General features: G+C 39.7%; 2 protein-coding genes across 2 annotated transcripts; both read right to left on the bottom strand.

Moving 5' to 3' along the window:
• Positions 1–380: 380 nt before the first annotated feature.
• LOC108898578 (dual specificity protein phosphatase 3) lies at positions 381–7189 on the bottom strand. Its single transcript, XM_018698508.2, has 4 exons — positions 6805–7189; positions 3331–3563; positions 2176–2380; positions 381–1482 (listed from the first exon to the last, which is right to left on the bottom strand). The coding sequence occupies exons 1-4, from the start codon at positions 6978–6980 to the stop codon at positions 1380–1382; spliced, it is 717 nt and encodes a 238-aa protein (XP_018554024.1). The 5' UTR covers positions 6981–7189; the 3' UTR covers positions 381–1379.
• A 1144-nt stretch (positions 7190–8333) lies between these two features.
• prl (prolactin) lies at positions 8334–10872 on the bottom strand. The gene is made up of 5 exons (XM_018698517.2): positions 10724–10872; positions 10477–10589; positions 9941–10048; positions 9454–9636; positions 8334–9306 (listed from the first exon to the last, which is right to left on the bottom strand). The coding sequence occupies exons 1-5, from the start codon at positions 10848–10850 to the stop codon at positions 9115–9117; spliced, it is 723 nt and encodes a 240-aa protein (XP_018554033.2). The 5' UTR covers positions 10851–10872; the 3' UTR covers positions 8334–9114.
• Positions 10873–15467: the final 4595 nt, after the last annotated feature.

Raw genomic sequence — 15467 nt, 5'->3', positions numbered from 1 at the left:
GTCTAGAGATGACTTTTATTCAAGTGTAACAGTAACAGTAGCTGTATCAGTAACTGCGCCTTCTAATATTTCTTACAATATTGTGATGGGAACCTTGCAGTTTGAATTGTTGAACTGTTCATATTAACACTGAAAGAACTACAGTAGTCTTACTGCCCCCTCTACAGGACAAAGTAATTACTACCCTGCAATCTGCCATAAAGCACTGTTGCATCTTCAGAGTATCAGGAGCAAAATACTGTTTAGTGAAACCACATCAGACAGGACAATACAACAGTGTCCTCAGTCAACAATGGTTTGTCTGTAAGTCAGTGTGTGCTGAATATCACCTCACCAATCAATGACTTGCTGCAAGAAACTCTTAAAGAAACTCAGCAGTGTTATTTTCACAGTTTATTACTGAATGTATGAAAAGAGAGCAACAACAATCACCAGTGTCATTAGATAAAGTGCACTTCTTATAAGCAGTGTCATAATCTGAGACTCAATGAAGGCCTACTGACATGACCAACTACATCACATCCTACTCAGTAATGCATGATGATTCACAAGTCACAGGCTCAATAATGCACATTGTGACATATAATGCACACTCAATAATGCACACTATGAATACACGTACTGTAGATACACAGCTGTGCTAACAAAGGAATATAAAGAGTACTTTGGTTCACATATTACAACGCATGCTGCTTTACAATATAAAACTGCATACACTCAGACAGAAACACACACTACTGTGCAAAGGTGTCGACTGAGAAGTTATCCAACATGTTTAAGTTACAGGCAAACATATCTCACGTTGTGGCAGTGTTTAAATTACAATCATAGACTTTTGGCTCCTCTCATTGGACCGTCTGGCATGGTCACAGGTAATCTACCCTCAGCAGCTATGACAAGACATGTGTATAGAATCTTAACATTATCAAGAGTCGCTCATTGCTAGAATGTGAGACAAACTCTCTCGCCAAAGTTGACATTACAGGTGTAGTTCCACATTTGGGGAAATACGCTAATTCATTTTCTTACCAAGCGCTAGATGAGGAGATTAATATGGTTCTCATGTCTGTACGCTAAATATAAGCGACGCTAACTGGCTGCTGGCATTAGTTTTATCTTCCCAATCACTTTTACTGTATCTAACTCTTAGCGTATTTCCCAAAAAGTCAAATTATTCCTGGTTTTCTTTGCTGTTCTAATAATATCAAACTAGCTTAATTTTAATCATTAAAAATTGAACCATCTTGCAGTGTAAAACTGTAGAATTCCTATAAAGCAGAATAACAGCAAGACAAATTTGAGAAATACTTCTGAGGCAGTTTTCTAAGAGTGCAACATGGGTCAAAGATTGTGCAGTTTTCTAAAGCATACTAAACATATTAGACAGAAAATATTTTAACATCATCCTCTGGTACCCTGAAAATCTGATTCAATATAAAAATCACAGTGTCCACTTGAAATCCCCTCTGGGAGCGGCTGGGACTGAGAGATTTGGCAGTGTTTCAGGAGTGAGACCAAGACAAAGGGCACAACGCCAGGAGAGAAGAAGAGAGATGGAGAGGAGGGAAAGAAGGCAGGATGAGAGAGGGCGGTGACAGTCACACATTAGTTACACGATCAGTTTTTTTTCACCAGGTCCCCTAATGAGTGCACTTAAATGTATTTTAATATTCCCTTTATACTTGAATATTATTCTCTTGAATTGTGAGGAAAACACACCAATCTATACAGGACATGAAAAATGCAATTATTCAATGTCATTTAGACCTGAAACAAGATCAATCTAATATTCAGATATATAAGTGACAGTATGTAAACACAATTACTGAAAGAAGTGTACCTGGATTTACACGTTACAGTGTATGATCAGCACATGGTATCACCAGTGTCTTTTGCAGAAGTTTTTTTTTTTTTTTGAGCATGAATAAAATACTATATGTATGTGTCAAAAGAGTGTAAGATATATTATTTTGTACTTTACATACAGTCAGTGCTGTCAGCCTTACTCTACTAGAAAATGTTTTTCATTTTCCACTCCCCTCACTTCCACAACGTTCCCTCAAACAGACCTGCAGCTTGTTAAAGCTGTAGAACGAGTGAAAGAAATTGATGTGCAATTAAGCATACTTTTCTTCTCTCTTACAGACAGTTCGTCTACGTCCTAGTGTGCCTCACTTGTTCCAGAGCTTTCCCTCAGCAGCCAGCCTCTGGTTCAGCCGACAGAGCTGCCGAAGGAAGCCGTCGTTGGGTCCGATTTCTCTTTTCTGCCGCACCATGGCCAGAGCGGTGTGGACATCCATGTTTTGGCGAAGCATCAGGTAGGCTATGACTAAGGTTGGCGAGCGGCTGTAGCCTTCCCTGCAATGAACATACACTTTACCTGCAGGAGAAAAGAAGAGCAAATGTTCCTGATTGATCAATACAGTTGTATCTGGGTGCACTGCCACCTTGTGTCAGTGGAAAAAGCTCATCGACTCAGAATTGTCACAGTCTGACAATTTATCTAAAATGAGTTATTCACATGAAAATATTCTTTGAAAAGTTTAAATCCTTGTAGGTTTATTTTAAGTTAATTCTATTACTGGCCTTGTAATTTTAGCAGCAGACAGTGAAGGAGGAACATTAGCATTCAAGTCAGTTATTTTAATTTTTAATTAAGTCCAATATTCACTCTCCTTTTGGCTTCCACCAGCTTTAGCTGCTAAATGCTCCACTATGTTCACTAGCAAGTCACAAACTTTGCCTGTCTGCTGTTTGGTGCTGGGCAGGCAGTGTGCAGTGGGTCTGTCAGAGGTTTTTCACTGAAAACAGCTGTCTGCTGCAGTCAGAAAAAGGTCGAATGAGAGTGGAGTTTGTGGGCCCAAAACAATGAGCTAAAATGCTGTAGGTTAAAAATCTCTGGAGAGCTGCAGTGAACCAGCAGGCTCAAATGGTAATCATATATTGACATGTCATTCCAAACTCAGCCATAGTCATTTGATCCATTATTTCAATAGAAAATACCAACTGGTGTAGCTTTCCAATCATGACTAGTGTAATTTAGTGTAATGATTCTCATATAACAAATGGGTTAAAATTAGAATTTTAATCGCTGTCTCACCATCAGGTTAATTAGTTTACATGTTCTAAACCTTTCACCAGCCTGCTTACAGTCAAAGAAATTATAAAAATTCAGAGGTTTTCATAAGTCATGTAATATGAGAGAAGCAGTCAGGAAAGGTTTCTTCCAAAATGGCTGAACAGTGTGGATGTTCTTTCAAGTACTCTATTTTACACACACAAAAAAAAGGATTTCAATTTCAGTTCATCTCAGCTCTGTTATCCTCTGACCTTTTCCGTTTTTGTACGCCAACGCCTTCTCGATAAAGTCTGCTGCCTCTTCAAAGTAGACGCTGATGTCGAAGTGGTCGGTGTCGCTGGCTGGTATCCCGTGGTAGATGATGCCTGTGCCTGCGTAGAACTCAGTGTTGGTGTTGACGTGCATGAAGGAGTTTCCTTCTGCTCCGTTCAGGATGTGGGTGACTCCCAGACGCTTCAGTCGCATCACGTTTGTCGCTACAAACCTGCATTAGGTTCGTAAGCAAAACAAATACGTGCAATGGAGCTTATTGCACACTCACCACTAATTCTAATAGACAAAATACATTTTGAACATTTCTGTTTGGACTAAAGCCTAACTTCACTCCCTGAATCTTTGTGAAATTTTGTGAAATTTCTAATTCAGCGCTAAATTCTATTCTTCTGCATTGTGAACAACAGAATTTATGAATTTTGTTTAATTAGATAACCCAAAAACCAATTGTCAACCTTTCTGAGCTGGTTCTGAAGCTTATCATGTTATACATCTGTCTTTGAAAGTGAATTCATATCTTAAGTTGACAGAAAAAACTGTTTGATTTCATGCAGCTGTAACGACTGTGCCGCAGTGATTTAATGCTGCACTTCCATAAAGTTAGGGGACTTGACAGAGAATTTTACAGAGAATGCTTAAAAATGATGCAGCAGAGGCTGCCTACATCTTTAAAACTGTGATGACTTGTCCCCACGACCCCACCCCCCTGCATCTCAAGCAACTCTCCAGACATTCCACACCTGTCAACTAGTTGCCCTCAGTTTGCCGCCTTTGCCAACCTTCTCACCTGCAACTCATTACCCATCAGCCCCAGAGTATTTATACCTGCTCAGTCACTGCTCTGCCCTCCTGCCTGTCTCCTATCCAGGTTCTGCTTGCTGCTCATTGTCTGTGCTTTATGACGTGCTAACTGTCTGTGACCTGCTCTGTGCCTTTGCTCTGCTCTTTTACCTTTCCTGTTGCCAAAGTGTAAGCCTGTCCATCCAACAATGATTTAAGTACGGTGCTTTTCAATCAAAATGTTTTTCCTCACACGGAATTGTTGAATAAAAATGTACTTAACAGCCACTATGAAATGAAAGAACAGTTATCCCTACAAAGAAATGCTGTTTTATTATACATGCACACTGGCTGTGTAGAGCAAATTGTTTGATGAAGTGATCAAGCATGCTTGAAACAAACATCTGTTAGTAGTTATATACTGTAAATTATCACAAATTTAATTGCAAAAATTGTGATCCTGATAATTATACATGTGAAGCTGCAGAGTACAAACTGATAATTCAGTTGCTTATGAAACTGTGTCACAGTGAACTAAATTTAGAAACAAGTCTCTCTAATCAGGTTGTCTGCATTTACAAAAATTCATTCACCCACTACACCTCTCTCCCATTTCCTCCTTCTGTCATACAAAGAGCTGCTTTGCCACAGAAAGATCTGCTGCATCTCGCTGTGAACCTCTGAGACTGCTGTACCACTTGGCACCTCCTGCCTTTTAGATGTCGAGAGCTAAAAATAGAGTTGATGCACACTGGTGCTAATACTGAATGCAGCATCACGCCTCCACAAAAAGTCTGCCAGGCTTTCAGACTGCACAGGGGAACGAGGACAGAAACATCAAAGGAAACAAAAGAGAGGATGATCTGTGATTGCATGCTCTCTTCACAAGGCTTCACAGAGCTGTATCGATGCATTAGTGGATTCCAGCCTATATCTGTGAAGACATTTGCTGTGATATAAAAACAAGTGTTCCTGCTCTGTCCATTATGACTTCAGGAAGGCCAGCAGAGGTTCCCTCTCCTGAAATACACTGCCATGACTCACTGTGCTGAAAAAAAAAAAAAAACATCTAAAAGCCTCTGTTTTATAGCTTTCACATCCACCCATTTAAAATTTGAAGACTTTTACATCTAAGCTCGGAATATATGCTTCCCAACCAGACATACTGTATGTCAGCACATGGTAAATAGCAGTGACTGACTGAGCTGCTGTAAAACCCTAACCTTATTTCCTACACTTCCCACAATGCAACCTGTTATCACCTACCCTCTAGCTGGCCACTACTTTTAAACTCCTGACACGTAGTTTGACCAAGTAGGCTAATTCTGTTAGCCTGCTTCTTGGAACAGTCCTAATATCTACATTTTATATCATGATTAGTTCATCATATAATACTCATTTATGTTTTCATTAGTGTGTAATCACCTGAAACTTAGAACTGTTGTGTTTTTGTTAGCTTAGAATGAGCCCCTCTTATCTACATAGGGAGCAGGTCCTCTTCCACAGAGCCTGCCATGTTGTACTGCCATGTTTCTGCAGTTACCAAGAATGCATAGACTCTAGCAAGAGCATTTCACATACTTATGTTACTTGAATACCACCATAGGTTCTTGTATATGCTTGGAAAGGGAGGGGTGAGGGGTGCACTTGGTTGCAATTTGCAAAATCTCCACTAGATGCCACTAAATCCCACACACTGGTCCTTTTAGACAAGCTTCAGTTTAAACTGTATGTGTCATTTTCTTCTCAAACTTACAGTGGAGTCCAAGTCTTTCCCAGGAAAATGGTCTCAGACTTTTGGATCCCACTGTATATGGACAACAGATTATATTCTGTATTCTCCACTAATGTTACAAATCAATACATTATAGTCTTTTTTTTCCCCAATCTGTCTCTCCCAAAGTTGGCAGGGACAGATGTTAGAGAGAAATATAGAGCATGCCTCCTCTGGATACTTTAATTCAACAGGGGACCTACAGGTTAAGCTCAAGCTATTTTTAACTTCTCCATTCGTGCCATCTTCTGTCTCTGCTCCATTTTGGCTTTTTAGAACATTCCTCCATCTCTTCAAAAATTAAACAAGCTTCTGTCTGTTGCAGCTCTCGTGTCTTTGGCTCCCTGTATGCCTATGTATTAGCAGACAGTCCGTCTCAAACGGGAAAATAAAATAGCTGTTTTTAATGTGTAATCCAAATTAAAAACACTTGAAAATACCCCTTCTGAGAAAAAACAGTGGCTAGTGGTGAGAATGGTAATGACCTTACTGTAAGCATTGATTATAGAATACTTCTAGATTATTCTAGAGCACATGTAGGAGTCCATCATATTCTTGCAAACATGCACAATGAGATAATTTCTTGCAAGTTAATCTGTTTTATATTCATCTTTGTGATGTAATAATCTAATAATAATCCTATTCACAATTTTGGTGGAATTGTATAATATCAATGAACTGCCACAGTAATATCATATAAGAGGGTAATTAGAGGAAGAAAGGCTCATTAAATTGGAATTTATTCTTCTAACTGAAGTAAAATTAGAGGGGAACGCATTGATGGGATTGTTTATCCTACATGACCTGAATTAGACGGAGACATGTTCACTGTAATGTAAAACATCCCTACATGGGAAAAAAAAAAAGAGTTATAAATACGGTCATAACAATGACTCACGCATTGCCGACATAAATCCTCGGGTAGACCTCATGGAAGTGTTTTGTCGGCCAGCTGTAAAAGCCGCTGTCGTCTGTCAACAAATCGTTGAGTTGCTGGAGAGACACCTCGAAGCTCGACATGTCGAGTCGGTTCGGAACCGCTGTCTTGACCTGTTGGTTGTGTTTATTCTTCATGCCCGAAGACCGACGGGACACCTCCAGCAGACACACGGTAAAGGAAGAAGGAGGTGAATGTGGCGGACAGGTGTCGGTTTACCAGGCGGCACGGTGTGGAGCGTTGCTCTGCTGGGTAGCCTCCAGCGCGGCTCTCAACACTGAGCTGTTCAGTGTTGGGAAAATCAAACCCACATCCAGGGCCGGTCTTGGCTTTTTGGTGGGCCTAGGTCCGTGTGGTTCCTATCCAAGGCGTCCCAAGATTATTAAAGAGATATGACCAAAAAAAAAAAAAAAGACCTGAGTGTATGTATAGATACATTTGTACTATTTTTAATTTAATTTACAGTAATTTAATGAAACATGAATCAAAATCAAGACACGATACAGATTAGGTGGAATATGAGCTTGGAACATGGTAAAACAGCTACTACATGTATCAGCATTTCTCTGAACAAATCTTTACATTACACTGTCACTATCTCACTTCTACTGAACTGGAAAAGTCACAATTTGATTTCAAAACATAACATAAAAATGTAAATGCTGTTGTTGATTTTTGTGTGATGAAGAGAAGAAAGATAAAAATGGAATTAATAAATCTTACTGCACTCTTGGTTTGTCCTCAAAGCACCACAGGATGCTGCAGTACCCACTTTGGAAAACTCTGATTTATATACATTTATACAAATTTATTAGTCAAAAAAAAAAACAAATTATGATGAAATTGGTTATCATGCTTTGCCTCATCAGTTGTACAGATATAATGTCTCATGCCTGTCTGTCTTTAATCTACATTTACAGTGATATTTGGGCAGTGATGGGCAACAGTTTTTCATTGTGCTGTATTCTTGATTTAAAGCTTTAATCACTATTAATGTTAACTTCAGTTATCAAAGATTGGATTTCCATAAAGTTTGGGGCCTCACACACAGAAGCTGCCAATGAGAGGTCAGAACTGAAGCAGCAGATCATGATTCTTGGTCTCTTGTATTGGTCGATGGCACGTTTTCCTTTTCCTTTTCCATGCATTCCAATTTATAGTGCAGGCTTTCTGTTATAAATGTACAGTCTAATGATATCATTGGGGTTATTTACTCAGACAAGCCTCTTCAGGAGAATTATTTGGGCAGGATCTACAAGTCCTTCAACAACGCAACTTGTTTTTTAACTGCCCTTCAGCACAACACACAGAAACACTCTCTATTATATTGGCAGGAATATATTATTTGTCTGTGCCTTCCAAAAACCATTACAAATCACTGTTGAAAAAGTAAATCGATTGATGTGACAACATTTGGTTAGGCAGGTTAAAGCAGTAAAGCGGTTAGAGAATGAATTGCTCCCAAAAAATTTAATGACTGACACAAAAAATTTTACTGTGCAAGAGATGAATTTTATTGATATACAGAAAAAGAAATTTCAGTTAAAAGGCTTTGCATTCATTATGCTTCCAAGAAAGTGTTATTAAATCTAAAGTGCAAATGCTGCAGTCTGTCATAAATCAAGCTAGCAGTCAAATTAGTTAGGAAGAGAAAACTCTTCAAATAGCCCTGCATCCCTGCATGAAGAATGACTTAAAGAGAACTCTCCAAGGTCAAACTGTGAACTGCCTGCCACTGCAGAGCTCCTTTGGTAGCTTGGCTTTGAGGCGATTCTGTGTCAGTAGTCATAAGGAAGAGTCACAGGACAGAAGACACACAGGTTTACCACAGTTTGTGACCACAGTTGATTTTTTTTTTCAATTGATAATGCCAGACCAGCTGGAAACATCTGGGAGGGTTTATGGGCCTTTGGCCTTTGGCTACTCCCTTACCTACCTTGGATTTCTCAACCTGTTCTAACCTCTGACTTATTCCCAATGGAATATTTTTAAGAAGTAAAACGCTTTTCACATTATGTCTAAGCATCAATTCATTTGCACTGAGAACTGGATAAGTGCAGTCAATGTTTGTGCACAATGATGGCTGCAACGGGTCATGTTAAACAAAATATGACTTCCTGTGTGTACCATGTAACTCCTCCTTATCTTCACCTTCTGTAAGCTCATAATGCCTATTAGGATATTAGCTCAGATATTAGATTCCTAGAATGTAGGCAATATAAGCTTTCAGAAAAATCTCCCCTCAGAGTCAAGCCTCCCCTGCCTCCCCCTTTAGCACATTTCAGGTTGCATCTTTGCTGCCCGGCAGCGTAGGACTTTCAGGAAGCTGTCAATCTTGTGGGAGTCCCGTCGGAAGCAGGACATCAGGAAATGGAAGTTGATCAATTTGGAAATCTTGTCCTGACCAATATCATTGCCTCCTCTGTAAGGCAGGGTGGAGATGGCCTGAGCAGCTGGACCCATCTGGACAGAGAGGAGTTAGGGAAAGTTGGAGGAAGGGTTGTGAAAAAGAAAAGAAAACTGTTTTAATACAAAATTTGTATCAACATTTTAAATGAGTACAAAGGACATTTATTCAGAGATTTTTCATTCCACACTTTCATTGCGCACCTTGCCAGAAATTATATCCAGGCCGTCTCCCAGGCTCTTGGAGTGCTGCTGTAGCTCCTGGATCTTGTTGGATATGCTGCTTTGTGCTGGGTGAGGCAGAGTGTTAACAGAGGCAGAGAGGACTACCAGGGGGTCCACCCAGGCTGCGAGCAGAGAACGAGCCAATGACAACAGGTCTGACTCCTGGAGAACAAGTCAAACAGATAATAAAAAATAAAGTGAAGATGTTGTAACAGAGTTAGATGAATTTCTAATCACGCCAACATTTTGTCAGTAAATGTTACAGATTTTTCTAAACAATATCACAATAAAATTAAAAATGGCTTCAATCCTAGGAGATATGATCTGGCATATATAGCAGAGAAAAACTTATGAAGAGTGGTCAAAGTTACAAGGAGAAGATCTGAGATGTGAAGTGAAGACATCACTGAAACAGACAAAAGCAAAGAATAAGAAAAAATGAGTAAAAAGATATATAGTAACTTACTGATACTTGAAGAGCTTGCGCCTTGTCATTGGGTGTATGGAGAGAGGAGGTGTGGCACGTTGAGGGGCGGGGTGTGATCACCCGACCTATAGGAGGGAAATGAGAGTCCTGGGAGGGACAGAAGAAGGTTGTTATTTGCACTGTACATTTACAATGCTGATTTTTATACAGAAATGAATGGGAGCTGATGGCTCCCTGGGAGACTGGGAATCAATATAACAGCTCTAAATAATGCCAACCCATTGGCATGGCCTTTTAAGGAATTAACTTTCAAGAATGTAACCAAATAGCATATCTTAGAAAATTCCTACTAATTGCCTTCTTTTGTCTCATGTGATTCTGAATACAAGAGAAAACCAGACTTTCAAACAGGTATGTGGTTCAAGCAGCCCCACCCAGCTCAGACTCAATTCAATCAAGAGACCAAGAGAACATAGCTGCATGTGACTTTAACTGAATTAAGACACATTTGTGTGTTTAAGCAGACTCAGACACCCTGAGACAGTGCACGCACTCACACAGACACAGTTACTGACCAGAACTTGGGTGAGTGTTGTGCTGAGTGAGTGCAGTTTGTCAGAGCCCTGAGAGGCTCGATCGAGCAGGTCACTGATGGGCACGGCACTGCATGATGCCACCATATACAACACTGTGGAGCAGGGGAAAGTGAAAGAGAAGATACATGTTTGATCTTTTTCATTTCTAACCAGAGACAAAGGAGTGTAAATTTTGAACTTTCAAGTAATTCCGAAGATAGACAGAGAACAGACAAGCTCAGCTCACCTGTCATGAGGAGTTTGCTTCCGCTGGTTCTTCTGTGAGCCATCGCTTTTCTTTTGCTCCTGATTTGTTGGTCGTCACTTCTTTTTCGCGTTCGCTTCTTCATTCTCTTGGTCCATTTTGCTTCCATTTTATAGCTGCTTTAGTCCAACATTTGGTTATGCAGCAGGAGGGTGACTGTGTGCTAATTGTCTGGAACTTGTTTGGTCCAGTTCATAATGAGAAACATGGTCAAAGAGATTTGAATGGATGCAAGAGGGTGCTGTTACAGGTTTATAGTGTGTGTGTGTGTGTGTGTGTTGATGGTTGTGGAAAAAGTTCCTTCAAGATCTTAATTGTGTGAATGAATAAAAACACTAATGTTCACACGTATCTTAATTCATTACGTCATTTGATGATTAAATTACTGCATACTGACTAACTCACCTGACCTTTTCACAGTGACCACAAGTCAGCTCACCTGCCACCTGAAGGGGTAAAAGCTCCAGTGTTTGTTCTAAAATGAGGTGACACAGATTTCCCCACAAGACATGCTAATTTGAAAAGATAGATAGATAGATAGATGGATGGAGTATGGAAGTGGTGAGTCTTTCCCTTGATGCAAACTGGTCATGCTCTCGTTAAAGGTTGCAAAATATAGCATTGTTATCACACCAAATGAGGAAATATGTTTTATGAACAACCATATATATTTTCTTTTCCAAAGAGTCATTCACAGGAAAGAATTTTCTGGTACACTTGATTTCTTTCTGTTACACTTTTACACTATAATTAATAGAGGTAAATAGTGACCTTTAGTGACCTTATTTAATGTTTGGAGTCAGGTAGAACTTTGAGACCTTACTTACTGTGAAGATGAGGAAAACATGTACAGACATTAGTTGTGGTTAAATGTACCTGTTACATGTGTGCAGGGCGGATGACAGATCCATTGATGGACAGAGGCAGGAGCTCAGCAGGGACGCCTGGTGGACATGAGTAGAACAGCAGATGACACTGTAAGACCAACTGCTTTAACAGGGAGAACAGAGGGAGAGGAGGAGGAATGGATAAGAAAATGGATAGAGACAGAGAAGTGACGGGCAGCTGTTACACACACTGACCTTGTGCATTAATGAGACATCACACTCATAACATCTGTTTCTCTGAGCTCTGAGCAGGTTTTTTTTTTAATAAAATCAAAACTTCTTTACAGTTTAGTTGGTGAAATGTAATGTGACGAAACAAAAAGAAATCAGAAATCAACATCTAAACAGACAAACTGATGGTGTGTAAAGTGCTGACATACTGACAGAAGCAGAGGGTACAGGCTGCAAACTGATCTGATTAGTGGGTTGCTGGATGTCTCTGTGTTACTATGTCTAAGGCTGTGAATGGGGCACAAAATAATAAATGCAGTATAATAAATAACAGGAACATATGTTTTAAAAAATAAAATGTATATTAAAAGAATTAGACTGACCAAGATCCTTGATTCACAGCACAACTTCACTAAACTTTATTTACATTTGTAAATCTTATCAAATCTGTGTAAAATACTTATGAACTATCTTCACTGTGTAGTAAATCAACCAGTATTGATTACACTGATTGGACACTGTATTAAGTACACCTACATGAGCTAATGAACATGCAACTCTGTCAGAAATGTGCAAATTTAATTAGATATTTATTTCTAGGGTCATAGTTAAAGATGATGTTCATACATTACATTGAGAGGTGATTCTAATTTTTTATCCTTCCTATTTACATACATGAGGGCAGCAGAATGTTAGAATCATCTCTCCATATAGAGCAATTCCAACGCAACACTATCACTAACTATGACCTCAGTGCTAAAACATATAATGGGATTAACATCTCTAAGACAGTGCCCACAATCACATCATAGGCTTCATAAAAGTAGAGTTCATGGGGGGGTTAGTGTTATCCTACTGATTATATCTGATATTACACGAGTTTGGTGTCAGAGGTCAAGCTCTCTATCAGACCTCTTCTGAACAAACTGTGATAAAACACACACAATATCAGAGATCCAAACAGACTTTTTGGGAATTGTATTGTTCACACTGATCACAGAGAAACACATAAATTCACAATATTTAAAGGATAACTTTTTTTCTTTCTTTTTTTTACCCTGGGCCTTATTTTCTCATGTTTTGGGGGGTAAATGATCAATAGGGTTTCATCATTACCAGACTCCATTGACAAAAACAATAAACTTACCACTATGTCCGATCAGTTAATTAGTTTGTGTTACTGTGTGACTTTCAGTGGTATAAGAAGTACACAGATCCTTTGCTTAAGTAAAAGTACCACACAACAATACAAACAAACCAAACCAGTCAAGGCAGCAGTAGGTCAACACCTGCCATGTTCTGAAAAGTAAAACTGCTGTTTTTGTCAGTGGAGTCTGGTGGCTTATAACTGAGCTATAAATTGGCCATTTTTGGTTAAACAAAAAGGATCTTACTCTTAACAAACAAGGTCTATCTATGTAGGAATCCTTTCCATAATGTTGTCAGGAACTTATAATAACAATCTGAACCTGTCAGTGGTAAAAATATTTTTTGAGGTGAGTAATTGCAACTTTTTGATTTGCTGTTTACAGGTTCCAGGTAAATTGTTCTTGCTCAATAGTGAACTGATTGCAAGGATTTGTCCCTATCAATCATTTACACCCAAATACATGGGGGGCAAAATAAGACCCTGGATTCAAAAACCCCTAGAGTTACCCTTTAACCAGGTTTTACAGGTGACAGAAGTAATGTGCCATTTTTGTAGCAGACTTTTGAAAACATGTCTTCAGAAAAAAAACTTGGAAAAGTCATGAAGTATCACGCTGACACAACAAAATCAAGTGATATTTTTGAGCTATTGAAGGCAGCCTCAAACAAAACAGTAGATTTCAGTTTAAAAAAAAACATTACAAACCTGTCTATACATTCCTCCACTGTGGAATAAACTGTTGCAGCCCTGGACAAGGGCTTTGTTTAGGAGCCAAAAGGCCACCTGTGTGCTGTATGTTCCCCATGACACTTTGCTTTAAACATCCCTCCCATCAACCCCAAGCCTCCTCCATGCAATCTGCAGGACTCCACATGATGCACTGTACATGTGCAAACATGTTCTGTACATGCGCAGCATGCCTCCCATGGGTGACCTACAGACTGACTGACTCCTCTGATCTTATCGCCTGGAAGGTGCCACCTCCAACAGTGGACACACACACACACACACACACACACACAAACACACATTTTTAAAATTCCTATTTGCTGCAGGAGAATGTGCTCCTGTTGTCAGGTAAACAGATTTCTGTTGCTGGTTTTGTTTTACAAATAAAAAATGAGGGTGTGTGTGTTTTGGGTGTTTTAACATGTGTGATGCTAATTGTGCAGAGTCAGTGTGGAGCCTGAGGATATTATGTGTTTGCATATGAGTGAGGATTCGACAAGTTAACCGGGGTTGAAAAGAAGAAAGGACTGTGGGGAACATGAGAACAACAGGGTCCGTATGTCACTGTCTTATGGGCTGAGATGTCGACCTTGCCGCACTACATCACCGCCAGGCACACACATATTAAATGTTACACATGTGCAAAGCCCCTCCCCCCTCCCCCTCTTTAGCTGCATTTAACCCTCGATGGAATCTCAAACAGGAGAGTCCTCTCTTGTAGTCTGTTGCTCTCTTGCCTTAAACTTCCTTGAGATTCCTTCTCCTCTTTTTCTTTCTGCCCCCTCCCCCCTTTGTCATCTAGCTCCGGGCAGTGCATACACTGAGCACGCACAAGCACACATGCATTCTGGGCCATAAACCAGAGCACACACCCCCTTTCAATGAGATCACATTCACTACTGCACGCACACTAAAGCCCCCCCCCACCCCCCTTGGCATCTTCTGGTGATTCCTCCAGACTCTTAGACACACTTTTTCAGCAGTCTAACTCAAGACCAAGCTATCCCCTCTGCAGATAGGTAAGAATTAACAGCACTGTTTGTTCTTTTTTTCTTTCAATTCAGTCTCATGTGTTGGGTTTCTGCACAGGAAGCTACTTTGGTTACTTAAAGTACATGGTGTTCCTTTTAGTCCCAGTGCACATGGGCTCACAGGGAGGTATGGAACTAGTTTCCCATTGAAGTATATTTTTATAAGCTTCAAAGATTATCTCTCTTGTTATAAATCTTTTTCTTTTAATAGAACCTGTATAATTTGTACGCCACATACTTTATTGAACAGTTTAATAATATTATATGACATATGTTCAGTATTACTCTTACACCTACTTGTTCTATTTTATGGTGTTATTTGGTCATCATTTGTATCTGACCTCCAGTTTTATCTTTTGTCCTCATGCTGGAGAATTTATGCATGAGAGAGCATTATTCCTGCCAGAGGAAGTGAGAAGAGGAGGTTTTTTTCCGTGCAGGGAGTTAATTGGTTGACATTTGATGCTAATGTAATTTAGGCACTGCACACTTTTTCTTCTTTTAGGAATATGAATGAGTAGTTAGTGCTATTTTAGGAAACAACCGGCCAGTTAATGTGGGTTGTCCTTAACGTCAGGCAGATGTTTAGGTAAAAAATGAATGAAAAGAAAGAAAAGCGGAAGGGAAAAGAAAAGAAAAAAAAGCTTGCGTGGCTCCCTTGCCTTGGCTTCAACGACTCAGCAACATATCTAAGGAACACCCCTGAGGGTTTCAAGGTTCACACGACTGTTTTCCATTCAGCACTACATTTCCCAAAA

Source organism: Lates calcarifer, linkage group LG11, assembly GCF_001640805.2.
Source record: "Lates calcarifer isolate ASB-BC8 linkage group LG11, TLL_Latcal_v3, whole genome shotgun sequence".
NCBI lineage: Eukaryota > Metazoa > Chordata > Actinopteri > Centropomidae > Lates > Lates calcarifer.
Note: the sequence above shows the minus strand (reverse complement) of the source record. Positions and strands in the feature narration are given on the sequence as shown.

Bases quoted from the DNA above. Each gene is read 5' to 3' on its own strand.
- LOC108898578 (XM_018698508.2), bottom strand. From the start codon at position 6,980: ATGAAGAATAAACACAACCAACAGGTCAAGACAGCGGTTCCGAACCGA. The intron at 3,564-6,804 runs GTGAGTCATTGT...AACCTAATGCAG, and splicing joins AGGATTTATGTCGGCAATGC to GTTTGTAGCGACAAACGTGA. The intron at 2,381-3,330 runs GTCAGAGGATAA...TTTCTCCTGCAG, and splicing joins GGCGTACAAAAACGGAAAAG to GTAAAGTGTATGTTCATTGC.
- prl (XM_018698517.2), bottom strand. From the start codon at position 10,850: ATGGAAGCAAAATGGACCAAGAGAATGAAGAAGCGAACGCGAAAAAGA. The intron at 10,049-10,476 runs GTCAGTAACTGT...TGTCCCTCCCAG, and splicing joins CAACACTCACCCAAGTTCTG to GACTCTCATTTCCCTCCTAT. The intron at 9,637-9,940 runs GTAAGTTACTAT...CTTGTTCTCCAG, and splicing joins CGCAAGCTCTTCAAGTATCA to GAGTCAGACCTGTTGTCATT.